This window comes from Sporobolomyces salmoneus (assembly GCF_050403485.1).
Source record: "Sporobolomyces salmoneus JCM6883 DNA, S_salmoneus_JCM6883_v1_ctg16, whole genome shotgun sequence".
Classification (NCBI taxonomy): Eukaryota; Fungi; Basidiomycota; class Microbotryomycetes; order Sporidiobolales; family Sporidiobolaceae; genus Sporobolomyces; species Sporobolomyces salmoneus.
In genome coordinates this window covers 158,376-183,787 of record NW_027481147.1, presented here as the reverse complement: position 1 = coordinate 183,787, position 25,412 = coordinate 158,376, and the positions used below count along the sequence as shown (strand labels likewise).

At 51.5% G+C, this 25,412-nt stretch overlaps 8 protein-coding genes across 8 annotated transcripts; 4 read left to right on the top strand and 4 right to left on the bottom strand.

Moving 5' to 3' along the window:
* Positions 1-27: 27 nt before the first annotated feature.
* On the top strand, positions 28-1,337 carry JCM6883_007233 (uncharacterized protein; the record flags this gene model as incomplete). The annotated part of the gene is made up of 5 exons (XM_076631361.1): positions 28-30; positions 476-567; positions 628-795; positions 856-975; positions 1,193-1,337. 5 exons carry the CDS (start codon positions 28-30, stop codon positions 1,335-1,337), a joined length of 528 nt encoding a protein of 175 aa, XP_076488665.1.
* A 970-nt stretch (positions 1,338-2,307) lies between these two features.
* Positions 2,308-4,998, bottom strand: JCM6883_007232 (MDR family MFS transporter; the record flags this gene model as incomplete). Its single annotated transcript, XM_076631360.1, has 12 exons — positions 2,308-2,640; positions 2,711-2,841; positions 2,915-2,950; positions 3,021-3,114; positions 3,181-3,393; positions 3,455-3,519; positions 3,585-3,663; positions 3,730-3,991; positions 4,062-4,085; positions 4,172-4,272; positions 4,424-4,694; positions 4,772-4,998. The coding sequence occupies 12 exons, from the start codon at positions 4,996-4,998 to the stop codon at positions 2,308-2,310; spliced, it is 1,836 nt and encodes a 611-aa protein (XP_076488664.1).
* Positions 4,999-7,620: 2,622 nt separating this feature from the next.
* GDH2 (glutamate dehydrogenase (NAD(+))) lies at positions 7,621-11,884 on the bottom strand (the record flags this gene model as incomplete). Its single annotated transcript, XM_076631359.1, has 15 exons — positions 7,621-7,826; positions 7,897-7,988; positions 8,045-8,117; positions 8,186-8,415; positions 8,492-8,660; positions 8,724-8,885; positions 8,947-9,244; positions 9,312-9,541; positions 9,610-10,021; positions 10,085-10,341; positions 10,406-11,033; positions 11,100-11,177; positions 11,260-11,391; positions 11,648-11,733; positions 11,818-11,884. The coding sequence occupies 15 exons, from the start codon at positions 11,882-11,884 to the stop codon at positions 7,621-7,623; spliced, it is 3,120 nt and encodes a 1,039-aa protein (XP_076488663.1).
* Positions 11,885-12,449: 565 nt separating this feature from the next.
* On the bottom strand, positions 12,450-13,403 carry JCM6883_007230 (RidA family protein; the record flags this gene model as incomplete). Its single annotated transcript, XM_076631358.1, has 7 exons — positions 12,450-12,512; positions 12,577-12,636; positions 12,708-12,722; positions 12,800-12,892; positions 13,000-13,099; positions 13,176-13,330; positions 13,392-13,403. 7 exons carry the CDS (start codon positions 13,401-13,403, stop codon positions 12,450-12,452), a joined length of 498 nt encoding a protein of 165 aa, XP_076488662.1.
* Positions 13,404-13,585: 182 nt separating this feature from the next.
* JCM6883_007229 (Zn(II)2Cys6 transcription factor domain-containing protein) lies at positions 13,586-15,096 on the bottom strand (the record flags this gene model as incomplete). The annotated part of the gene is made up of 5 exons (XM_076631357.1): positions 13,586-14,220; positions 14,295-14,456; positions 14,555-14,671; positions 14,754-14,885; positions 15,021-15,096. The coding sequence occupies 5 exons, from the start codon at positions 15,094-15,096 to the stop codon at positions 13,586-13,588; spliced, it is 1,122 nt and encodes a 373-aa protein (XP_076488661.1).
* A 572-nt stretch (positions 15,097-15,668) lies between these two features.
* Positions 15,669-18,996, top strand: JCM6883_007228 (uncharacterized protein; the record flags this gene model as incomplete). Its single annotated transcript, XM_076631356.1, has 8 exons — positions 15,669-16,364; positions 16,431-16,576; positions 16,636-17,184; positions 17,408-17,839; positions 17,909-18,031; positions 18,098-18,285; positions 18,352-18,532; positions 18,603-18,996. 8 exons carry the CDS (start codon positions 15,669-15,671, stop codon positions 18,994-18,996), a joined length of 2,709 nt encoding a protein of 902 aa, XP_076488660.1.
* A 237-nt stretch (positions 18,997-19,233) lies between these two features.
* JCM6883_007227 (uncharacterized protein) lies at positions 19,234-22,259 on the top strand (the record flags this gene model as incomplete). Its single annotated transcript, XM_076631355.1, has 4 exons — positions 19,234-21,537; positions 21,600-21,722; positions 21,785-21,891; positions 21,944-22,259. The coding sequence occupies 4 exons, from the start codon at positions 19,234-19,236 to the stop codon at positions 22,257-22,259; spliced, it is 2,850 nt and encodes a 949-aa protein (XP_076488659.1).
* Positions 22,260-22,654: 395 nt separating this feature from the next.
* On the top strand, positions 22,655-25,341 carry MCX1 (Mcx1p; the record flags this gene model as incomplete). The annotated part of the gene is made up of 5 exons (XM_076631354.1): positions 22,655-22,906; positions 22,980-23,044; positions 23,107-24,225; positions 24,286-24,756; positions 24,813-25,341. 5 exons carry the CDS (start codon positions 22,655-22,657, stop codon positions 25,339-25,341), a joined length of 2,436 nt encoding a protein of 811 aa, XP_076488658.1.
* Between the last annotated feature and the right edge of the window lie 71 nt (positions 25,342-25,412).

The window sequence follows — 25,412 nt, the reverse complement described above, 5'->3', positions numbered from 1 at the left end:
TCAGCACCGCCCTTCTACTAGCACCAAATGGTACGGCACTACTAGCTCTCTATAGACCGAATGCGACCCCTCCCGTACACCTTTGTCTCCTCGAAACGATTCGCCGACTTGTTTTCTCTCCTTTTTCAATCGACCTTCAAAACTCGATCTCACCTCTCGAAGCGCCGCTGCTGTACCTCAGAACGGATTAGTAGGATTGAGCGGAAGTTTGGTGGATTCAGGAGGGTCTGGGGGCCGTCAGGAAGTCAGAGAAAGGAAGGGAGAAATTATGGGCAAATTCAGGATGGCTGCTTGACCGCACAGATGCGGTCAGGGTAGCGTAGAGTAGTTGGAATAGGCTCGACCAGTGCAGCAGCGGACTCGATACGACGAGATCGACCGAACGACTTGACCTCAGCAACTCACCAAATCATCCTTCTCTCCGCCTCTTCGACCAGCTCAACTGACTCCCTCTCGTGTTGTGCTGTATCAATAGGCCAAGTACGCCTCGTCCCACCTCATCAAGGACCGCAAGTCCGTGGGAATCTCGAAGGGCTCTTACCTCCGTGTTCACTACAAGAACACTCGGTGCGTTTCACTCTCTCACGCCAGTATTGTCGATAGAAGCTCATGTTCCATGATTCACAGTGAGACCGCCGCCGCCCTCCAAGGTTTGACCCTCTCGAAGGCCATCAAGTTCCTTCAAGACGTTCAAACCCACACCGCTTGCGTTCCTTTCCGTCGCCACAACGGTTCCGTTGGACGTACCGCCCAAGCTAAGGTTCACGGTGTCGTTCAAGGTCGCTGGCCCGTCAAGTGAGTCGAGGGCAGGAGAGGGAGTTGGAAACGTTAGCTAATTTTGTTTTTCGATCCTAGGTCCGCCAAGTTCTTGTTGGCTTTGATCAAGAACGCCCAAGCCAACGCTGAGGTTAACGGACTCGACAAGGATGAACTCTTCGTCAAGAACATTGTCATCCAACAAGCCCCCAAAATGAGGTAAGTTTTCGAAATCTCCTTTGTCTTCGTCCCCGCTGCCTTCTCCCCTCTTCCCTCCCTCACGCACTACTTCCCAATACCTTTCTTGAGCTGTGGGCGTTGTCGCCGCTCGTCGCGAGCCTCACATGGCTTCAAAAACTTCAAAATTCTCGAATTTCGATTTTTTGTTACCTCTCTTCTCCCACTTCGTTACTGACGCTTCTCCCGCCCTTTACAGACGTCGTACTTACCGCGCGCACGGAAGGATTAACCCCTATCAGTCGTCGCCTACGCACCTCGAAGTCATCCTCGCTCCTTTGTCGGCTACCGTCCCCAAGGCAGAAGAGGAAGTTGAGGGCGAGATCGTCGCCACTGAGGCCTAAACGGACGTTCGATGTTGTTGGTAGTCCCAGGTGTTGAAAAAAGGTGAATCCGATGGACGTTAGGTGGGTCAGGAGAGAGATGTAGCGATTTTCTCGAGGATCAGGGCGGTTTCTTCGTTCCTGCGATCGCAGTCGTTCTCTGCGCAGTCTACGAATGGACTTTACCGACTGCGAACCCGAAGGGAGTCTTGGGAAAACAGCCACGAGCAGTGCGAAACGAAAACTCAGAATGAGAACTCTGCCTACTTCCTTCTATCGCTTCAATTACGGAGGTCTACATCGAGCACATTCGCGTAGCAACTTATCGGTATCGGGTATCTCGCAGGTGAGAACTCGGTGAGGCCGCGAGGCCCGACGGCAAACACTTGTGGTTTCGGGGCAGGTGACCTTTCGAATGCTGTGAGGGGGACACGACATGGGGAGACGCAAGAGGGATGATGTGACGCCATCTTGCGCGAGCGCAACAGTGCGCACAAACATGGTCGACTGGCAAGAACAAACCGCAAGGGACGTTGAAAGGTTGGCGGTTGATTGTGACACGTAAAGAGCTTGTGTCGCGGCGGAAGAGATCTACCATGCATACGAGAGAAGATGGCGGAGTCTCTAGCACGAAGCAGAGCGTGAAGAGTCCTTGCGAAAACAAGGAGAACGCCTCTCGTCTGGCCTGTGCTCACTCGTCGTCCTCGCAGCCTGGCCGAGGTCTGACGCTCAATCCCCGAGCTATCGAGCAAGTAACAGGATGATAGCAAGAAGTGAATCGAGCGAGACTAAGCTCAGAGCGTCAGCTCGTCCATCGAACGATTCGAAGAGGTGAATATCTATATTTTCCGACAGAAGTAGGCGGTGGAGGATGAAGGGGATCTACTAAGAGCGAAGCGCGAGAACTACAAACACACAAAGGCAAAGGAAGAACAACCTGGAATGAGACGGAAAGAAAGAAACGAGACGAACAAAGTAAAGAGAAAACTGTCTAGACACCCTCAGCTCTCGTTACTTCCCCTTGAGCCTCGACAATCGATTCCTTTTTCTTTTCGGTCTCGGCGATCGACGGTGTAGCCGTTTCTCCTTCGAGATCGTGAGCTTCGTCTCCCGATTTCGATTTTCCCTTCTCCTCTTCGTCCTTGTTCTTCTTCGGAGGTTTGATGTTGAGGTTCTTGACAAAGATACCGCTGACTGAACCGAGGACGTAGAAAGCGACGGTGATGACGAAGACGATATCGAGGGATTTCACGTAGGCGAGAACGGCTCCTTCGCGAAGGTTTGCGGGTAGTTCCCAGATCGATAGAGGCGACTCTTTGATGAGCTACAGTTGAAGGAGACGAGTCAGTGGCGAGGTAAAAGTAGAGCGGAGGGAAGGAATAAGTGAGACTGACCTGGAGAGAGACGTTCGAAGCGTATTTCGGGAAATTCTTGTTGAGCTCGGAGGAAAGCACTGCTTGTCCAATGGCCAAAGATACAGTTCCTCCTAAGAATTGACTGAAGGAAGCTGCTCCGGTGGCCTGCCCTAAACAGACTCGAAAACGATCGAGTCAGCGAAGCAGAGAAAGCAGAAAGAGGACCGCAAACGTTAGACGTACCGACAAGACGAGGAACATCCCTGAACTCGGCTTGCACTGATGGAGAGAGGAGGAGAGCCGCGTCAGTTACCGCCTCGAAAAGGTGCAAAATTCGGATCAAGCTCACTTGCGAAAAGACCTTGTTGGAGACTGGTCCCGAGACCCACGCCGGCCAGAATCTGGTATCCGATGATATTCGCATTCTTTGTATTTGGTCCAACCTGATTGATCCGAGTGATTTAGCTTCGGGAGAAAGAAAGGACCGAAAAATGAATGAAGAGACTCACGGTGTATAGAAGCCCGGCACCAATCGCACCGGGGATCGGTCCAAGGACGAGGAAGTGCCAGTAACGCCCGAAAGTGCCGACGAGTCGACCACTAACGATCACGCTCACAACAGTTCCTAACATCAATGCTAAGATATCCAGACCACTTTGCGTGGGAGAGTGGTTTCGTGCGGCTTGGTAGTAGATCGGAATGTAGTAGGTAAGAACGAGCATCTGCGAGAACCGAGAACTCTGTCAGTATTTGTCGAGTTCAAAACGAAGCAGAGCGACGCACTGAACACCTGACCATGAAGCAGTTGACGCAGATAGCCCAAATCGAGTAGTCCTTAAAGATAGCAGCTGTGAGATCGAATCGTCAGCGAGCTGAGACAGCGACTCTAACCGAAGAAAGGGAAGAGGCTTACGAGGAACGAGCGCCTTGTCTCCGAGCCAGCGTTGCCATAAGCCAAATGCGATAAATCCGACTCCCGCGACGACAAGGCACTGCTCGAACGACAAGAGTTCCGTCAGGTCGAATCTCTGACGAAGACGATCGAAACCAAAACTCACAGCGATGACAGCTCCGTCGTTCCAAGGTTTCTGGTTCCCTCCCCATTGCAAAGCGAGAACTAGCGACGTAACGGCACCGAGTGAGAGGACTCCTCCAATCCAGTCGATCCTGATAGTCTGTCGAAGTAGATCTCGAGTCGAGCGCTTCGAGAGGTCGGCTCCGAGAGGGGGAGCGGCGGTCAAGAGGAGCAGGACGACGACGAAAGATACAGCGCCGATCGGGATGTTGATGTAGAAGACCCATCTCCATGTCGCGTGTTGGCTGTTACCTCGAGAGGAAGAGGGTTCGGTCAGTGCTCGGTTTCTGGCTCATAGCAGAGTTAGAAACGCACGTAAGAGCTCCTCCGACGAGAGGACTGCACGAGAATCACGAGAGGGTCAGTATCAGAGGCTCAATCAAGCCGGATGGAGGTAGGAGGGGGTTAGGAGGAGGAAAACGAACCCGATAATGGACGAAATACCGAACACTGCACCGAAAGCACCAAAAAGTTTCGGTCTGTCCTCGAGAAGCGTCACTTGCGCAAGTATAGAGAGCATAGCGATCTAGGTAGAGCGGTAGAGAGACGAGGAGAGTCAGTATCAAATCCTTTCTGTCGGGAGATTCGAGCGCCAGAGTCGAGGATGACGACCGAAACATCTGATTTCCCGGAAATTTCGAGCGATGTCGATAACGACGACGATAGAATGAACTCACGAAGATCCCCGCCGCCCCGACACCACTAATAGCTCGACCCACAATGAGAGCGTAGACGTTTTGTGCTGATCCACAAACCGCTGAACCCACTTCGAAAACGACGATACAGCTCAAGAGACACCACTTTGCCGGGTAGATGCGCTGAACCTGACCGAAGATGAGGATGAACGAAGTCTGTGTGAGGATGAATGCGGTCGAAACCCAGCCTTGAAGATCGAAAGCGTCGAAATCAGAGGCGATTCGAGGAAGGGCAGTCGCGAGAATAGTTTGGCTGAGGAGAGGGTCGGCCGAGGAGGATAGAGAGTGTCAATCAGTAATGGTACACGTAAAAAGAACAGCGGAACTCACTCGAGTGCGACGAGAAGCAAGGACAGCAACATTGCGACGAAAACGACGGCCAATTTCTTCCCTTTCAAAATGTACGTTAGATCCGGACCTGGTCTCTCTGAGTTTGGTTTCACTATCGCGTCGTTCTGCTCGGTCATCTTGCTCGAACTTGTTGAAAGACGTCGGCCGGAAGAGGGTTCGAGAGTTTTCTCCTTCGAGTCCTGATCGAGCTGGGGGAGGTTCGACATCGCCTCTTGAAGAGTGATAGAGCTGGAGTGGAGTCAAGCGAAGTCGAGTGAAGCAGAGGAGAGAGAGTTGAGTCAGAGATCGAGTCGGAACAAAAAAGATAGTGAATGGGCTAAATTTGTACGAACGCGTACCGGCGAGCCGATTCAAGATTCCGCCGACATGTCCGCGTACGCTTCTCCGGCTCTGCCTCGAAATCCTTCGGATCAACGGCCGTCGTAATCGCTTCTGCCAACGGAGTCACCGCTCAGGTAACGACCCTCGCGGTCTCCATCCAGAGCCCTGAGTCCGGTTCACCGCACATCGAGGACTCGTCGATGGACGTTGACCAATTGGAACAGAGCCGTCGGGGGATCCGGAGCTTCACGAGCTAAGTTCAGGCGTCTCTGAGAGGTTAGTGAGAGGTGTCGTCGACAGCTTCGACGGGGTCCAGGAGCACAGAAGTGATCAACAGGCGTCGAGGTCGAACAGGCGAAGATTGGAGGAGAAGAAGAACAACTGAAGCCGAGTTGAAGAGAGATTCGAAAATCTCTTGGACGGCGCGCTCAACTCCGAGTCTCGTAAGTTCGAATGACAGCTACAGAGGAGCATCTACCCGAGGCTTGTTCTGCTAGACAGAAGGTGATAGCAGAGACGCTAGACGCTCTCGTTGTGGCGAACGTATGGCAACGAGATTTCGCAAGTTTTCACGAGAGCTCAGACAGGGATCTCAACTCACGATTCCTTTGTTACAAGTTGTGCTCGAGTCTAGTCGTATACTCTGCGTCTTGCCAAACTCAAAGTCTTCCTGCGAAGTACCGTCTAAGGATCATCGAAAACTCTCGAATCGAAAGCTCTCCAAATCGACTCGCCGTCCACTTCGGTGCACTCGCTCGGTCTCGTTCCTGCTTGGTTACAATAACTGTCCTGACCTACCGTAGCGATTCAATACTGCTTCTTAAAACCGAGAGCTCGTCAGAGACCTCAAGACGCAAGCTCTTCACGATCTGTCTCCGACTCGGGCGATGTCCATCCTTGTCAAGCGCAAGGTTCGCTGATGAGCGATCGCAATTGCGCGTCTTCTCCTGGCTCAGGATCTCGTGCGAGGTGGAAAGCTGTCGAGCGTACCTGCTCGTTGCGTCCCCATCACTCTACTCCGTTCTCTCCCTAGAAGAACGAAGCTTGCCGCTGAAACATCGGTACCGTTTCCCAGCTCTACTTCCTGTCTCTCGCATGAACCTTGTTACGGTGGAATATCTCTCAATGGTCAGTCGGAAAGATCTCTCGGCGTTGAGAAGAGAAGATCTTGCCTCTCTAGTTGGTCGTTTTCGTTTTCGTGCTTTCTCAGTGAAGTCTTTTATCGTATTTCACCCGGTAGGACGCCTTCGATCCATGACGATAGCCTCCTACACGAACGAAGAGTGAAGGAGCGGGAGGAAGGAGTGCAACGGGACGTACTCAATTCGAGATTCTCGGAGTTCTGCAACGACAGCGAGATGAATCGACTCCGTCCGTCATTTTCCCCTTCACTTTTGACTTTCGGTTGACTTTCGGTCGCCAGGCCAAGGAACCTCCAGCTGTACGAGGTCGAGGAGAGAGAGGGTAGATCTCGATTCGAAAGAGAGTGGACAGTCGTCGGGTTGATCGGAGTTCATTCGCTGCTAAGTCGTCGTTGGAACTGAGAACCCGAGGAATCGATACAGTAGTCGTATGCGAGCGTGGACTGGACTACGAGGTGCGTTTGCTCCGCTCCTTCGAGGTGATCTCCGGTTCCCTCTGCTTTCCTACCCGCACTGTTCTCGTCGAGATCCCTGCGCTCTTGCTCTTGTGTTCGTGTACTCAAGAGTCGGTGTTCTGTTCGTTGTTGATGGAACGAGTGCTGATGATGAACGAGGAGAGGGAAGAGAGAACGAAGGTGCAGTTTGAGGAGTCGGAGAGCGCTTCGAAGCCATTGTTCGAGTCGGGGACAAAGGGCTTTGGAAGTCGAATGGTTTCGACCCCACACTTGATTTTGGCGTTCGATGTAGTGAAATTGTTGAGCACAAGTCAAAAGCAACCCATAAATCTGGTCGATGTAATATGCCTTCGGTTTTGCCATCGATTTTCTTAACCTTCTGGCCTTTTGGCTTAGATCAAGTGTAGTATCTGTTCTTACCAGTGTGATTACTGGTAGCTCCCCATTGGGGAGCTCATTCAATCACTCTAATCTTTGAGAGCCGGTACAGCGAGTTCTTGGGCTTGCCCTCCTCGCTGTCGCGATGGCCCTTCCATTCCACTCCAGGTTGGCGCTGTCGGGCATCCCCCGAAATTGTTATCTCTTTTGCTACTTTTCCGCTACTTTTTAGTGATGTGAGTTTCTCTCTCTCTCGATCTCTTTCTTTGCCTCTTGCTCCGTCTCCAGTTCCTGCTCTCTCGCTTCGACGCTCTGCGTGGAATGCTCACTTTGTCTCGCAAGAACTTGGACACCAGTAATCGGGAGAGAGGGAGAGAGAAATACGTTCGAAAGAGATGATGATTTTTCAATGACTTGAGATCGAGTGTCCGTAAAAATGAGAGTACGACTTTGAGGAGGGAGGAGGGTAAAGCTAAATGAATACGAGTGACCACACAAGAGAAAGAACGAAAAAGGAAAAGTCTACAGTCGTCTAGTTTGAAGCTTCGTCTTCAGAGGTCAAAGATTGGAGGAAGTAATGGAATTCGATCGGAGACGAGTTGATCCCGAAGCGGTATACGAACCTCGACGCGACGTACGACGAAAAGATCGAGTGTGCGTACGCTGAAGGCAAGCGAGACAACAGCGTGTCGAAACCGACTTCTTCGATCAAAACTTTCGGGAGAGCGCGAGCCATGACTACAGAGGTGAAGAGACGACGATGATCAGCTGCGAGCATTTTCGACGAGAAGAGGAAGGATAGACTCACCAGCTCGACGGAGTTTGATATCGTCGTAAAGGCTCGATTCTTCCATTTCGTTTTGCAATTTGATGAGTTTTTGCGATAGATCGTCGGAGAGACTGGCGACAACGTCGTCAGTATCGCAGCGGGAAAGAGGAGACATCAGAGTACTCACAGAGTGTAAGCTCGACCAGTTCGCTCGTGCTCGTTCCAGATAGTTTCGAATTCTGCCGTCGCGTTCGCAGAGACTGAAGAAGAGTGAACGAGCGCATCAGTTCTGAATCACAGACAGCAGAGAGAGAGAGAAGGGGCTCACTCGTTTGTTGAATACTCTTGACGTATTCGAGGTAGAAATCCGAGAAAGAGTCTTCTCCAGGAGGCGAGCACATCAATTCGAGGAATTGTTCGTCGTCGAGTGACATTCCCGCGAGGACTTCCATCGACGAACTCGTGACTCCTCCCTTGTTTGCCGATGAATCACGGTAGAGAACGACGCCGTGACGTTCGAGTTGGAGACGAGCGTTTTGAGTAACGAACAAATTCGCACTAAACGAGCGAGGAAAGTCAGTTGAGACGCTCTACGAGATGAGTCTCAAGCGGGGGAAGAGAGAGAGAGACTAACCCTTCGACAACGTATTTGAAGTTGGGAACTCCTTCAGCATCCCAAAGTTGATTGACGTTAGTGACGTTGACGGATTCGGGACGACCGCCGCAAGGAACAAGGATGTCGGCCTTGTAGCGAAGGTGAGCAGTGTTGCGGAAGTCGGTTCCATCAGCGACGAGTTCTCCATCTAGAACCGAGCGAAAGTCAGTGCTCAAGTTCAAGCGCCAAAATCTACCGAGGATTGACTGACTGGGTAGAGTGACGTCTCGATCTTCGACGAGGATGAGGTATCCGTTCTTGCTGAGTTTTGAACGATCAAAGTTGTTGACCATAATTCGAGCTTTCGCGAGTCGAACGAGTTCTCCACGATCGAGTCCCTCGGGGTCGTGAAGCGTTCCAGATCCGTCAATGACTGCAGAGACGATGGGACTTAGCTTCAGCGTAGAAAAGAGAAACAGACGTGCAAAACTCACTCGTGGTGGTCTTGTCTTTCGAAAGCAAAATCTCATTCGAACCGAGATCTCCATCCGGTCCACCAGTTTGAACCTTCTCGATATCCTCTTCCCTCAATCCCAATTTCCTGTAGATCCCAGTAGTGTATCCTCGAACGGAAAGCGAAGTCATTCCAAATGCGTCGTGAGGAACTCCTCCGTGAGTCGCGGCGGGTTTTCCCGTCGAAGAAGCTTTCCACCAAGGAGCACCTCGAGCTCGAGCGTGGTCGGCGAGCCAAGCCATGTACCCTGCAGTTCCCTCGTCAGGTCCGAAGAAAAGCTGTCGAACGAAGTTTGCGACATTAGCGTTCGAGCTGAAACAGCTTGAAACGAGAGGGGAAGCTCACGATTTCCTCCTTTCCGTACAAATCGACGATCTTGTCCTTGACTCCGGGGGTCTTTCCAGGTAGTAAGAGATCGAAAATACCGTCGACGAACTTTTGGAAGACGATGACGGGAGAAGCTCCAATATCAGGCAAGATCGCTCCTTTCGAACCTCCTTCGGGAATGTCCTTGTTCTTGAGCGCTTGAGTCGAAGCGAGTCCGTAAACTTCATCGAACAAGTTACGTTGATTGACTATCACGCGAGAGAGGTGAGTCAGCTCGGATCCATCGAGGTTCGAAAGGGAGAGACGTTGGACTCACTCGAATAAGCTTCTCGATTCCTCGACATGATCATTCGAAGACCTCCACGAGCGACATCCTTCATCCTCAAATGGAAGCCACGGAATCCGTCTCCAACAACGAGGAAAAGTCCGAAAGCTCTCGTAGGGTATTCGAGTTCAGGCAAGAAAGCTGGATCCAAACGGAACGAGAGGGCGACTTTGGTCGGAGTGAAGAAGTTCGTTCGAAGGATCGCTTTGTTGAATGTGACGAAAGATTCGAGGATTTGAGCGTCGTGTTTGTTCATAACGTTCTTCTTTATGTGAGCTCGGAGTTGAGATTCGTCGAGAACTTCGGCGGTTTGGAGTCGAGCGTAGGAAAGAGTAGGCATGAGTTGATTACCGAAAACTGAGTAGTAGTGAGTCATCGAGTACGAGATGTAAAGGAGTCGAATCTGGCGAAGCGACAAGGGTTCGTGTCAGTTCAAGCTCGTCGACACAGCAAGAGAGAAGCTCACGATATCGGGATACTGTTGAAGAGTTTCGAGAATCGATGAACGAGTGAAAGTTTCCTGCCTGAACCTTGCTCGAATATCGCTCAAAACTCCAGCTTGGAGGGTATCGTTCTCGTCGAGGAGATCCTTGAGGGCCGAATACGCGGGACCGAGTCGATTGAGGAAGTGTTGAGCGAAGATCCAGCCGCAGTAAGCGTAGGCAGCTTCTTGAACCGAGAGTTGAGAGTGAGCTTCGAAGAGAGGGTTGTTGGGAAGAACGTCTGCACGATACGAGTAAGATAGTCAGAATGTGCAGAGTCGAGGAGAGAGTGTGTCTGAACTGACAGATGAGGGAAGTTTCCTTGATGATCTGAATGATCGAAGCTTCAGAAGGAGGACCTTGAAGAGGATGAAGGTAAAGCGAGATGATCGTGACTCCATTCTTGAAGTTCTCGACGTATTTCCTCGTCGAGTAGAATCCATACGAGTGGTACAAATCACTCAAAGCAGAGAAGAAACTCTTCGTTCCTCCTTGTTTGTACGCGATGACCAACCTCCTCTCTCGACTCTTCTCGACATCGTAAGCCGCTACGACGGGTCCCATCCTCTTCTGTGCTTCGTCGATCAACTCTTGGTAGATCTCGAGAGTGTTGTCGGTAGCTTTCTCGAGGAACGTCTTGTCGGCGATTTTACGAATATCGACTCCGGGTTTCTCGAGTTCTTGGGGAGTGAGCGAGGAAGCAGCATCGACGAATTCGCACTTCGAGATGAAGTAAGATCGGAGTTGTTGAGCGACGGCGCCTTGTTGTTCAGCGGAGGAATCGGCAGGTGCAGCTCGGTACGATTCGAGTCGCCAGGCAGTCTTCGAAGATTCGGAAATGTCGAGATACTTCTCGTCGATGCGTTGTTCGTACTTGGGGCCGTTCTCGAGAGAGACTCCGGGAGGAGAAGTGAAAATGTAGACGGCCGAGTTCTATCGCGAAAAACGAAGAGCCATATCAGTTTTCCTGCATCGACTCGTCGTTCTTTCGCTACTCACCTCGGACTCCTTCTCGAGTTTGATCTCTAGGTAGTCTTGATGAGCAGCGTGAGCTTGAACTTTCGCTCCGTAGAGAGACTATTGTCGCGAGGAAGCGGGAATCAGCGATTCTCTTCCTCCTCTGCAACCGAAACTGAATCGGTTCGACTCGAGGACTTACTTCGACATGATCCGCGACTTCTTGAGGGCTCGTTAAGGAGAAATAACCATCGTCGATACCGAGAGATTCGTAAAACCATGCGATTTCAGATTGTACGAGAGGTTCAGGGATGAATCCGTTCGTCGCAACGATCTATCGACAGTCAAACGTAATATGTCAGCTAAGAGGGAACGCTGTCTGAAGCAATTTGAAGTGATGTCGCTGCGGGATGAGTCAGAAAACGGCAACCCGAAAACTCAAGTTCCCCCCTCCCTCATCCCTTTCACCCAACAACAGCGCGCCTCCACGAGTGCCTCAGAGAGAGATACATAGATCGATTGGATTGTGGAGTCCCCGCACAACTCGATAAGAGACGGCTGAGAAACGAATTGAATGAACTCGAACTCACCTCGAGGACAGCTTGTTGATGTTTCCCCTTTCCAGCGTATTTAGGCGTAGCGTAACCTTGATCCCCATTCTTGATCGTACCATGTGCTACTCCCGAGGGTCGACACGAGGGTCGAGGTCAGCTGAGAGGAGGAGGAGGGAGAGTTCGGAAGAGGAGCGCGTTCAACGTACCTGGTGAAGGAGTTCTTGGAATGTCTAGGTGAGATAAATGCGAGAGTGCCGATGGTGGTGCGATCATTGTGGCGGTCTGCAGATCGAGGGAAAAGAGAGAAATGGGAGGAGAAAGGGAGGGAGAGGAAGAGGCAAAGTTCGGCTCGGTTCCAAGTTTCCAAAAGTGGGGGGGAGAAAGGGGATCCGAACTCACCATCGAGATGATCTATGTAGAGGCGTGTGTGCTCTGTGCTCAAGAGTACTGAATGCAAAGGAGAAAGAAGAAGAACGCAGGCAGTTTGGGAAAACAGGGAGTTTCGCTCGAGCAAACAGGGAGATCACGTTTTCTGTTGCAATGCGAAGAAAACGTGACCTACATCGCGCGGCTGCCCGCTCGAGAAGAAAGTTCTCTCTCGCAAGGTCAGCTGCTTTTGCCCACGCGTGAAAAAAGAGTCAAAACTGAACGGAATTTCACCCTTACAACACGAAACTTGACGCTCAGAGTTTACTCCCACGAGTGGGCGTCGAATGATTCGGTCTATAGCAATTGGGGGTTGCAACAAAACGGACGCAACGAGGGGGAAAGAGAGGAAATAAGCTTTTGTCATTTTTTCGTTTTGCAAAACATCAGGTGAGCATAGTATGACTTTTGTTTACTTTTTGGGGACCGCGATAGCCTCAATCTCGAAGAGAACTCCAAGGGGAAGACGGGCGACCTATAAGCGAGGACGCAGATATCAGTCTTGCGAAGTGGAGGAGAGAACGCTGAGGGTGATTTACCTCGACGCAAGAACGAGCAGGTTTCGCCTCTCCAAAGTGCTTCGTGTAGATAGCGTTGACCTGCGCGTAGTCTCCTCGTCAGTATTCAGTCGGACCGGGAGGTTCTAATTGAAAGGATGCCAGAAACTCACCTTTGCGAAATCATCCTGTTGCGAAACGAATCGATAAGTATCAATTAGGTTCTGCTCAGCGCTTCACACTACAAGCAGAGAGAGAGACTGACCATGTTCTTAAGGAAGACAGTAGTCTTGACAACGTGCGAAAGATCCGAACCAGCAGCTTCAACAACGGCCGTCAAGTTCTTCATAGCTTGTTCCTATTTTCACATCCTCCCGAGTTAGCTTCTCTCGCCTCTGGCACAGAGCTCTGACGAGACACTCAAGATCTCGAGATCTTGACAACGGCGGCTTGAGGTTGACTCACGGTTTGTTCCTCGACACCACCATCGATTACCTTCATCGTTTCGGGAACGAGGGGGACGCATCCCGAGCAGAAGATCAACGAATCAGTCTTGATCGCTTGACTGCCGGTCGTCAACAACTGCAGCATCAGTCTCGTCGTCGAGAAGGAGAGAGAGATGAGATCAAGTCGAGACTGACCTGTAGGGGCCGACGGCGGAAGGAGCATTAGGAGTCGAGACGGTAGTGTAAGGTGCGGAAGACATCGTGTAAGATCGGATGAAGGGTTTGTGAGCGGGGAGAAGGAGGGAAGGAGAAGAACGTTGATGGAGGAGGGGGAGAAGATTTGCGCGGATCTGCTCTCGAGTACAGTCAGTGAAGCTATATGAAGGTAACACCGTACGATACGAGGCTGACCAGTCGGGACATACGACGGAAAGAAGAAGAAGAAGAAGGGAGACGAGCTCGCGAGGCTCTCGTTTCGCACGATGATAAGCGATTTCGCAATGACTTGTTGTTCGTTCGAATGTCAGATATAAACTGGTAGAGGGTACAACGTTGATGACTATGTGCAAAAGGAGTAATGTAAAGAGCCAGAAAGAGGGATGATTTTAGGTCCACCAAATCCCTGCTGCTGATTCTCCTTGCTCGACTTTGACCGGAGTCGTCGCCAGATTCTTGAACGTCGCTGGAGGAGACATTGGTAAAGTGAGAGTCAAATCGAGGTCATGAGTCGCCGTTTGGAATTCGACACTTTCGCAAGTCGGAGCTGGTTGCAAAGGGTGAAGATTCGACGACGATGACGAAACGGCAGCGGCTCCGAGGGCGAGATGCGGGACGGCCCAGATTGAATCGTGGTGAGAGGGTGGATAAGGTAGAGGTGGATAATTATCGAGGTGATCGGGAGGTAAGAAATCTTCGACGGTCGAGTAAGGGGTCGCAGGAGAAGGGAAAGAGGAGGAAGAAGGATCGGTCGATGTGTGGGTGAGTGAAGGAGACGGAGGATGCGAATACGAGAAAGAGGTAGAAGTTGAAGAAGTGCGAGAGGGAACGGGAGGAGGGAAAACGCTCGAACGGGGAGAATCGACGACGGCGACGACGGGAAGAGGAGGTAAAGCAGATTCAGGGATTCTCATGGGGAAATCGAGAGTGGGCTGAAGTTGTGGTGAGGCCGAACCGTGAGAGGATGAGGAAGAGCAAGAACGAGGAGAAGTATGGGGTTCCTCGAATCGTTCGGTTTCTTGATCTGAGCGTTCGCGCGAGAATCGAAATGAGATCAGAGATCCCAAGTTCGGTTATGAATGAAGCGAGGGAGCTTACGATTCGTAGGAGGTGGTGGACGAGCTTCCTGTAGCTGTTGTTGAGCGACATGGAGATCTGCTCGATAAACGCAACACGGATCCCGATTTTCCCTTTTCGCCGTTCTCAAACATGAACCACACGCGGGTTTACTACCATCGCAGCGTACTCGACGTGATTTACCTATACACACAAAGCATTGAGCGCGTCAGTCGAAATCCAGGGACGCAAGGGGGAAGATCCGAATAGATGGGGAAGATGGGAGAGAACGAGAGACTCACAAGCGAGACAAGCCAACCCTTTCTGTAGGGGTTTCGAAGCTTTACCCTTTCCTTTACCATCTGTTCCTTCTGACCCGTCTGGAGATCCGGCTGGTTGTCGAGAATTCGAAGGAGGAGCTACAATAATTCCGCGAAAGAGAATGAGTAAACGTTCGATCTCATCTCGATAAAGGACGAGGTAACGAGAGAGACGACTTACCAGGTTTACGAGCAGGGATGAAACCTCCGTCGTACTCGCAAAACTCCGGAGGAGGAACTCCATCCCAAGCAGCTTTACGACAACAAGCTGAACAAGGACTTCCTCCACTGCATTTAACTTTTCGTTGTTGACCTGTAGAGTATCGTGGAGAGTGTGTCAGTACCGTACAGCTTGACTTGGATAGATTGCGGAAGTCCGAGGACGGAAAATGACGAGCGAGATTGGGGATTGATCAACTTCCAAGGAGACGAGAGGAGGAGGACTTACAGGCCTTGCAAGCTGGTGTACGATGGCCACCTTCCCTCCTAATCTTTCTACCACGGCGTTCTGAGCTAGCACCCATTGTCGAGGGTTGCTTGTTGTGAGGAGAGTGAGTTGTTCGGATTAGAGATCTTCCTTCCTTCGCCTCACAAATTATCGACCCCCTTGAAATCGTTCTCTCCGCGACTGCCAACAAGTTTTCCTTACTCTCTTTCGATTCGATCGCTCGCACGCGCGTTCGCTCGCGCAAGAACTCCAAAGCGGTTCCCCTCTCAATCTCTTGCCTGGGGCCAACGAAGGTCAAAGTCTCCGACGATCATATCGAGTGACACTCAGAGAAAGGCGTCGAGACGTCGAGAGAGAACTCTGAGGAAGAAGAAGAGAGAGGAGCCAAGCTGCAGTTTTCTCGTGCGAAAAGTTTTCATTTTCGTTTTTCGCACTCCTCACTCACTGACTGCGATACAGCTGTCGCCTCGAGGCGACTCGCAGCCATGTTCTACTGAAGCTTCGAGCGAGGTCGTCAGCATGAGCTCCCTGCCTAGTGGAACAGAACGGGTCGAGCCGTAGAACGTGTGAGCGCAGAGGGCAGATTGCAAAGTTGCGGTCGAGCTTACCGGTCGATAAGGGCCAAAAGGTATTTCCAAGCTAAAAAAGATGGCGGAATCGGAACCGGAACGGCGGAAAGTGAAGGTCCCGACAGTCGTTCCCTCTCCTCCTCTTTCTCAAGCCAGCTCTCGATCAAACTTCAACGGAAGGAACATGAGTTCGAATGGGTACTCCTACGGGGGTCACCATCACTCTACCGATTCATCAACTCTCCTCGCCGCTGGTCCTGGAGGAAACGGAGGGAATCCACAACCTCATCAGCAACAAACTTCAGGCTACTCAATGCCCCCTCTCCAACCTGGAGTTCCTCTGTTATCTACTGGACCTTTAGGTGGTGGACCTCCTCTATCGCATGGGATTCCTCCTCATCAGTCTGGTTCAACGTCCGGAGGGAATAATTCACATCATCATTCACTTTCCTCCTTTTACAACGACCCTTACTCAACTCCCTATACTCCGATAACTCAACAATCGCATCATTACACACCTCAGTATGTCCCTCGACCAATCTCTTCAGCTTCGAATCACCATTCTCCAGTCGCTCCATCGAATTCGCTCTCTTCCTCTTCCTCGACGACCCACTCTCACCAACCACCACAATCGTCAATCGCTGTTTCGGGAGAGCCTTCTTCTTCAATAGCTCGCTCGAACATCGGAACAGATTCGAGCCCTCCTCCTCCGCAAGCATTACCCGTAGCGAAAGCGAGAAGCTCAGTAGCTTGTGCACTTTGTCGAAAACAAAAGGCGAGTTCGGCCTCCTTCCTCGCTTGTTTCGATTGCGAGCTAACTCTCTTTCGCGAGTGAGTGTAGATGAAATGTGAAGGACCAGACAAGAAACCCTGTAGGAGGTGTCGAGCGGCAGGAGTTGAATGCGTTTTCGAAGCTCCTCCAGTCACGACTCCTAAACCGAGAACTTCTCACCACTCATCGGGAGTGACGGAAGCCTGGGTAGAATCGTCAGTCCCTATCTCTCTACAGTACCATGTGTAGTGATGCTGACCCCGGTCGATCCCAGGAAATTGAGCGTGATCGATCAACGAATCTCGACTTTGGAAGAAGAAAACGCCAGCTCTTCTCTAGCTCGAGGGGATACCACTTCTAATCACGAACGACGAATCGCAGCTCTCGAAGCTCAGATCTACGCTCTACAACTTGGAGCGTCTCAAGCTCCTGCAGTTCTCCGACAAACTCCTCAAATCGATTTCCCTCATCAACCTCTTTCGTCACCACAACACGGCTCGTTCGGTAACCCTCCAACGAACTTTGGATTGACGTCTCCTTCGAACGGTCACTCTCTGCCTCCTTTTCAACAGGGAGGAAATTCGACCTCTCATAATCGATACGGTTCGAGTTCGAGTCTCAAACATGAAGTCGACTCACAAGGAGGAGGAGGAGATTACAACACAGAAGCTATGAGTGACTACACGCATCAACCACCAGCTGCGAAAAGATGGAAAGGAGACGAAGGAGGGATGAATCGACCTGGACAAAGTTTTTCTCAACGGCCGGATTTTATCTCGCGGGGGGTCGTGACCGAGGAAGAAGCAGCCATGTGCTATGATTCGTAAGTCTCTTCTTCGACTTGTCTAAGGTATTGGGTTCTCTCGGAAGAATTGACTTGTTGACAAAAAGACGAAAATGATTCAACCTTTTTTCGTTTCTTTCCCCTTCTTTCCATTTCTCCCCCACTCTTCTGTACATTACGACCTTCACGTAACCCTCGCGACCATGTTACGCTATTTTCTCGCTCCATGACGATCCCGCAAACCTCTCTTTCGACAAAACAGTTACTTCCTCACGTTCGCGGCCAGTAGACCCCACACCGACCAAAGAACCCTCACCTTCACCGAAAGTCGCTACCGATCTCCTCTCTACCTCGCTACGATCGTCTCTATCGGAGCTCGTTCCCTCTCCCGAATCGAAACTTTCCACCTCGCCTTACGAGAAGCTCTGTACGTCGCGTCGGAAATGTTCATGCCCGATGGCGACGAACACAAACTCGTGACGACGTTGACGTTGAAAGCGTTGAGTTTGTTGGGGTTGTATTACTCCCTACCGCATCATTTACTCGCGAGTGGAATGATGGGATCTAAAGTTGGATTGAGGACCGCGTTGGATGAGTTCGATGAGTTGTCGAAGGAGGATAAGGAAGGGAAAATTGGGAGAACGTTGGCAGGGAAAGGGAGGATGATGTTTGTCGCGTATCTGTGGTCGGCGTTGTGAGTACCTCCCTCCTCTTTCGTCCCTGATGGTGTACTGCAACTAACAGCTTCATCGTTATATCGTAGCTACACGTATCAAGTTGGAGAAGCGACCTGTTACGACGTTCCGATGGAAGTACTTCGTCGCCAACTCGCTATTCTCACTGAATCGCCTTACGCGGAGCCAATCACCGATCAGGTCATTCGCACGTAAGTATGACTCTCCGCGAAACGTTGTTATCGAGCAGCATGCTTACTCGCCTTCCGTTCGAGCAGCAATCTCGAGGAATGCAGTATTCTACTCGACGCTTTCAAACAACTCGGCGACGGAATGGCGGTGAGAAAGTTCACGCGTGACGAAGTACGAGCGAAGGTGGACCAATCGATCGAAGAGCTCGAGAGATGGAACACGAGAAGAGCAGATACGATGGTAACCGTTTCGCAATGGGGAGATTCTCAAGAGCGTAAGTCACACACTCTCCTCCGCTGCGACTGGTTACTGTGACTGACTTCTCGTCGCGGTCGTGCAGTCAAAGCTCTGATCCCGTTCCATCACGGTCGACAAGCCCTGATGAGGTACATCTTCAGACCCGACACTTCTTTGCGAGATTACGATCTTACCGACCCGAAACTTCGAGAGTACGCAAAGATGGCGATGGAAAGTGCTCTAGTCATTCTGAGATGGGGAGTAGAAAGTCGAATCTGGATGCCGTGAGTTGTTCTTTCTTTGCGTCTCTTTGACCCTGTCGCTCGTTCTGACTCCCTTTCTTGACGATTCCAGATTCTCGATCGTAGGAGGATACGTTCACCACGTCAACATCCCCGCCGCCCTTCTAATGCTGTTCGTCGGAGCTCGACTCTTCCCCGCCGACGCCGACTTTATCCTAATCCGACCTCTCCTCCATCGACTCCTCAAACAATGCGACGTCACGATCCGAGGTGCCGCTTCAACGAAGAAAGAGATCCATCGTGCCGAATTGACGAAAGCTGAAGTACTCGACTTTGATCGATTCGCGTTCGAATCGAGTGGTGAAGAATCTTTGACGCCGTTGGGAGCGAACGAAGAACAACCTTCACTTGGAGGGAACGAGATTGGTCAGAGTTTGGCTTCGTTCAGACTCGAATTGAATCTGTGGAGTTCTCCGCTGCGTTGTACTCTAGAGGATACGTTTTGAAAGGAAAGGGAAAAAGCAAAATCGTTTATTTTCTGGTTATTTGTATTCACCACCTCGCTAATTTCTGTTGATAGTTCAAGTCTCTATTTCTACTACGTTGCATGTAATACCTCGCACTCTCTCTAGTATAACCTTGGAAACGAACTAATTCCGTCGATTCTCTGACTTCACGAGGAGAGAGTCGATGTTTTCCGCATTCATTCTACTTTATTCGCGACTCTCGACTTTTCGACTTCGATGGCTTACTATGGCCATACAGGGCCTTCATCGAACGCGAGCGATGTCTCTTCTAGCTCTTCCGTCTCGGTAGGAGGAAGACATCAAAACAACTCGACCGCGACTTCCTCGACCTCACCTCACGCACTCGAGCTACCGAGCGACTCAGACGACCCTTCATTCTCTTCCCAACGCGTTGTGACTTCGACTCCTCGGAAATCGCGTACTTCCTACAGAGAGGAGGAGGAGGAACGAGATCAAACAGAAGACGACTTGAGGTTGAGCGATACAGAATCCCTCGAACCACTCGACGACCAAGCGATCGAGAGAGGAATGGAAAGATTCGAGGAAGAACAGAGGTTGACGAGGAGGAGTTTGGCGACTCATTTGAAGGAGCGAGATTCTTTGCTTCAACCTTACTACTCGAACTCGCTTACGCCGAGGGGGATTACGGTACCACAGATGAAGTTCACGAGAGGGGAGTTGTATGCTCCGTCGCCGAGCACAGGGAGTTCGACGCTCGTCGAGAGGGAGGAGGAAGGGTTTGCGAAATTTAGGAACGAAGGAGAGACGACAGTACGGAGAGGCGGGAAAGGAGTGACCAGAACAACGTTGGAACGAGACGTTGTCTACGAGAACGAGGAGGAGGAGGAGGATCAAAGGACAGAGATCCAGTCGTTTTCTTCTGCGAGAAATCGTCCCGACGAACAGCAACAAGAGGAGGAGGAAGGCGGGTCTTCTAGTTCTCCCCGACCTTCGAATCGTCGAAGTACTGTCGGTGACCTCGCGACCTACATCGACGCACGACTCTCTCATTCTACCCCTTCGAATTCGACGACTCCTCGCCGTTCTCCGAAATCCCGTCGACAACTCTCCTCTTCCACTCTTCCGCCTCAAACTCCTCATGCTCCCGGCGCTTTCCCTCTATCAGCTCGCAAAACCAAAACTTCTCCTGGCGCTTCAGCCGAAACTCCCGTTCGCTCGCAACTCTCCTCCTCGTCAAATCGACAGAAAACTCCTCCCTCAAACGGAAGCAGCAGTGCTCAAATCCACGACGCGTTCGCCCGATACATCACCGGACCAAAAGGAGCTCTGACAAACTCGGCAGAACGACGGATGGCAATGCAACAAGCGACTTCTTCTTCTCTTTCGACGCCAGGACCTGGATCGAGGGAAAAACTCGAGATGCCAGACTTTGCGGGAAGGTACTCGTTCGTACCGAGTAGTGCTCTACCGGTTGAGAAACAGAGAAGGAAAGAGATCAATGGGGAAGCACGACCGACAAACCTCGAAACGGCGTTGAGGAGGGTCGGGGAACGAGAGGAGGAGAACGAGTTTGTTCGACGGCGGAGACAGGAATACGACCAGGAGAGGGTCAGAGAGTCTGAGGCGGTTGAGCGGGAGGAGGAAGACATTCCAGCTTCGGAAGAGGACGAGATTCGAATTGCACAAAGAAGCGCAATCGATTTCGCTATGGCCAGAGACGAGACAGAGGAGGACGCCTCCACCGAGGAATCACCTCCTCCGACAGAAGATCGACCGTTGCACGCTGAACTGAGAAATAGCGTCCGATTCGTCGAACCTGCATCTCCTCCGAAACGGGCTAGAACTCCTTCTCCCCCTCCTCGACCCCTTGAACGGTCCCGGACGACCCCCGCACGACAATTGCGTGCTCCTTCGCCAGAGCTACCAGACCTTCCACCGCTTCCTCCTGTCCTCGCGCCCGACTCTCCCGAACCGATTCGTAGCCTTCCCCCTTCCTCTTCGTTTCGCCGTTCTCACTCTGTCTCTCGTCGCCAATCCTCACTTCGCGATCCCATTGTGCCTCTTGACTCCCCCGCGACTCCACCTCGACAACCGATCTTCGAGCCTCGGTCTCCTTCTCCCCCTCGTTCGCCGATCCACCTCGATCCACCAAAGAGTTCGACGCCTCCTCGTCGGACAGTGCAACCTCCGAACCCCGACGCAACTCCTCCTCGAGCTTCACCTTCTCCTCTCGCGAGACGACTCGTCAAAACTTCTCCTCCGTCTCCTCCTTCCGAACCCGTTTTCACACCGCAGCCCATCGACTCGGAAGAACAGGTCCCGGAAGAAGATCCATCGATCCCTCTCTTGGTCAATCAGCTGTCTGCGGCAGTACGAGCTCTCACAGCGGCTCACGCTTCGCCGAAATCGTCACCTCGAAAAGTGCGACAAAGTTCAGTTGTCGCATCGAATGACGAACTCGCGAAACAGTTGACAAGGAGGAAAGAGGAAAGTGAACGAAAGCGGAAAGAGCTGGAAGAGGAGTTGATGCAGCTTGAGAGTCGTGAACAGGCTGAAATCGTGAGTCCGTTTGCATACTCTCAGCGAAGAGTCTTTCGCTGACGTCGGCGAAGGTATCACAGAGTCAACGGAACGATGTCGTTCGACAACTCGCGGAGACTTACGAGATTGAGCATGAACTGGGATCGAAAGTCGAAGAGCTGAGGAAAAGTATCGCAGAAATGGGACAACTCGTTGGAGATCAGGTAGGTTTCTCGTCTTCTGAGTCTTTGCAAGAGTCTGGGTCGACGAGCATCCTCCTACATAGGTCGCTCAAGCTGTCCACGAGACTCTACACCAAGAATCTCGCAAACGAGCTCATTGGCTCGCATTAGCGTTCTGTTTCCAACTCGGCCTTTTCTGGCTTGTCCTCCGGTACGTGCTATTCCTGCCTCTCTTTTCACACGCGCTAACCCATTCTGTGTAGTCTCGCGAACGCACGCTCGTTATCGCTACTGGATTCCTCCTACTACGACCCTTTCAAACCACACGAATTCAGTCTCCTTCTCTCCCCCTACACCGAAGACGTCCCTCTCCATCCCGACACGATCGCTCTCTTCACGCCTTACGTCTCATCACACTCTTCTTGGTCCGGGATTGAAACGACCGCTTCAATCTTGAGGGGTTCAGTCGAAAAGTTTGGGAAATTCGCGACGAAATGGGGTAGCGATTCGAAGAGTTTGTGGACGGCGGGAGCGAGGAGCGTGAAGGCGATGCCGAGTGCTAGGTCGGTACCTATATAGATATATGAGTCGGTCGATGTCTTGTTGTCTATTGAGTGTTGTTGTCGTTTGATTAACTTATTTCGTGTTTCTTGCCTGAAAGTGACCACATGAACCCCTCTCTCGGATTACATCGTCGATGTTTCTGCTAGCTGAGGACTGTCTGCGCTGGAAGAACCCCTCGCGAAAGGCTGAGGAAACGAGGAGTCGTTACGCACGGATGTGACTTGCGAAAGCTTTCATTTCCGAACCTCGCCTCGACGCTTTCGTCGACTCAAGGGTCAGCAAGTCAACACGCTGATCACTATCCCATTCAGAGTCGACTGCAGCTTCGTCACTTCAACCTCACTCAAATGACTCCCGAGCGGAGCCCATCCTCTCTCCTTCTCTTCTATTCACTTCAGCCCCCGCAATCTATGCTCTCGTCGATCCGAAGACCACGCAGTACCCTCTCTACATCGCACATCAACTCCTTCGTCGTCCCCTTCACTCAATCGAACCTCATCAACTCTCGGTTCCTTCGAACGCCTCGAGGTACTCGTTCCGCTGCCGCTCGAGCGAAAGCGCAAACTGGAGATGGAGGAGGATCAACAGCAAGTCCGAGTGGTAGTATAGAGGTCGAAGGGGAAGATGGGTTGAAGAGGACACGAACGTCGAACCCGCGAGAGGTGGGTCAGCGCTACTATCAGCTGATCTTTCCATGCATTGGGATGGAGCTGATACGGTCCATGGAATGAATAGCTGGTCTCTCATTTGAACGATTACGTTGTTGGACAGGAAAGAGCGAAACGAATTCTCGCAGTTTCGTGCGTCAAGTCCCTCTGTCCATCCGGCGACCAAGCTGATGGATGAAGGACATGGTGCACAGCGTATATAACCACTACACGCGGCTGAACTCTCTCACGGCAAAACAAGCCTCAACACCATCGAATTCCGATTCTCAATCGAAAGAATTCGCAGCTCTCGACCTCTCTTCGGGTAGTTGGCAACCCTATAACCCGACCCCTGAAGAGCTCAGGAAGACTCGGAAAGCCTTGGAGAAGAATGGATACGTCGAGTTCAGAGAAGAGGGCGAATTGTCGAACCGAACTCGAGCTGATGAAGCTCGAACGGAGAAGGAGGTCGAGGAAGAAGAACAAACAGAACCTACACCAGCTACGATTAAACCCAAACCCAAGAGCTCTAGAGGGGACAAGAAGAGCTCAAAGAACCTCAAGGACAGCTCGACGATCGATTTGAGCGAAGTAGAAACAGCTCAATGGTTCAAACATCCGGAAAGTGGGAAACTGTTGTGCGTAGGAGGATTAGGGTCGGAACCGTACGATCCGGAGAAACATGGAGATCCGACATTGTACGATTCGGGACCTCACGCTAATCAAGAATCGCTCTTGATGCCGTTTGTCGATGAGAATGGAGAAGTCGTGAGACCGATCAAACCTCTTTCGACGTCGACGAAGAACAAAGACGATAAGTCGACAAAATCTGGAGACAAGTCGAAAGGCACGAAGAAGTCAGACAAACGGGAGGACGATACTTTGACAAAAGGAGGAGGAGGAGCCATTTCGTTCTCTTTCCGACTTCCCGAATCTTTCACTCCGATCTCTCCCACTAGTCACATCATCCCAATCATCTCCGAAGCGCCGAAGAACCCATTCGACCTGAAAGAAGAACTCGAACGAAGAGACGCCGTCCTCTCCGCTTTGATCCGTCGACAATCGAACCTTGCCTCTCGGAATCGCTCTTCCTCCTCCACCTCGAAACCTGAGCCAATTCCCGAAGCTGCTTTCGAGAAGTCGAACGTTCTCCTGCTGGGTCCGACAGGGTCAGGGAAATCGTTATTGGCGAGAACGCTCGCGAGAGCTTTGAACGTTCCGTTCGTGAGCGTTGAAGCGACAAGTATGACTTCGGCGGGTTACGTCGGAGAAGACGTCGAGAGTGCAGTAGCGAGGTTAGTCGAAGCTGCTGATGGGGATGTCGAGAGAGCTGCGTGAGTTGTTCTTCCTCGTCAGAGTTTCGATTCTAAGCTAACGCGGCCTGCTCCTCACAGTCGAGGAATTATCTTTATCGACGAGATTGACAAGATCGCCTCGTCAGGACGGTCTTCGAAAGACGTAGGAGGAGAAGGAGTCCAACAAGCTTTGTTGAAAATGCTCGAAGGAACTCTCGTGAACGTTTCCGAATACAACGTCGTCGAAGGACCAAACGGTTCCAACCGAGGAGGAGGGATCTTCGGAGGAGGAATGGGTAGGAAAGGTCCTTCGAGGGAACAATCGGTCGATACGACGAATATCCTCTTCATCGTCGCGGGAGCTTTTGTCGGGTTGGAAAAGATTGTACAGGCGAGGATCTCGAAAGGTTCGATTGGGTTCACTTCGAGAATAGCCCCTTCTCCTTCGACTTCGTCGACCCCTTCGAAATCGACGAGTACGAATTCCTCGACGACCAATGGAGAAGATTTGTCGCATCTGCTCGACGAGGTCGAACCTTCAGATCTAGTTTCGTTCGGTTTGATTCCAGAGTTCGTCACTCTCTTCCCCAACAACTCGGATGTCTACTCACTCGCTGGTTCTGTAGGTTCATCGGTCGACTCCCAATCACCGCCGCTCTCAAAACTCTCACTGAATCCGACCTCCTCCGTATCCTGACCGAGCCCAAGAACGCCCTCGTAAAACAATATCAAGAGCTCTTCCTCGCCTCTGGCGTCACCCTCAAATTCACGACCCCTTCCCTCCTCTCGATCGCGCGTCAAACCGTCTCGAAAGGAACCGGAGCTAGAGGCTTACGACGCCTGATGGAAAACGTCTTGCTGGATCCGATGTACGATTCTCCGCAGAGTTCAATCAGGTATGTGTTGGTGACGAAGAAAGTGGTGGAGGGGAAGGAAGTCGCGGGATACTTTTCGAGAGCCGAGAAATGGAGGTTTGAACAGTGTTACTCGGATGAGGAGAATGAAGGGAAAGAGAAAGGGGGTCTACTCGAGAAAGAGACGAAGGAGGGAGAGGAAGTGAATGAAGAGGGTTCAGAGGCGGAGAAGGAGGCGGCGGAGAGGGAGAAGGAGAAATTGGAGAGAGTTGAGAAGAGGAGGCGGAAGCTGTCGGCTTGAACGAGCGGCAGCGGAATCGGAGATCGTTCTCGCAAGTAGATAGAGTGTAGAGTTCTATTCGATGTGTTGTG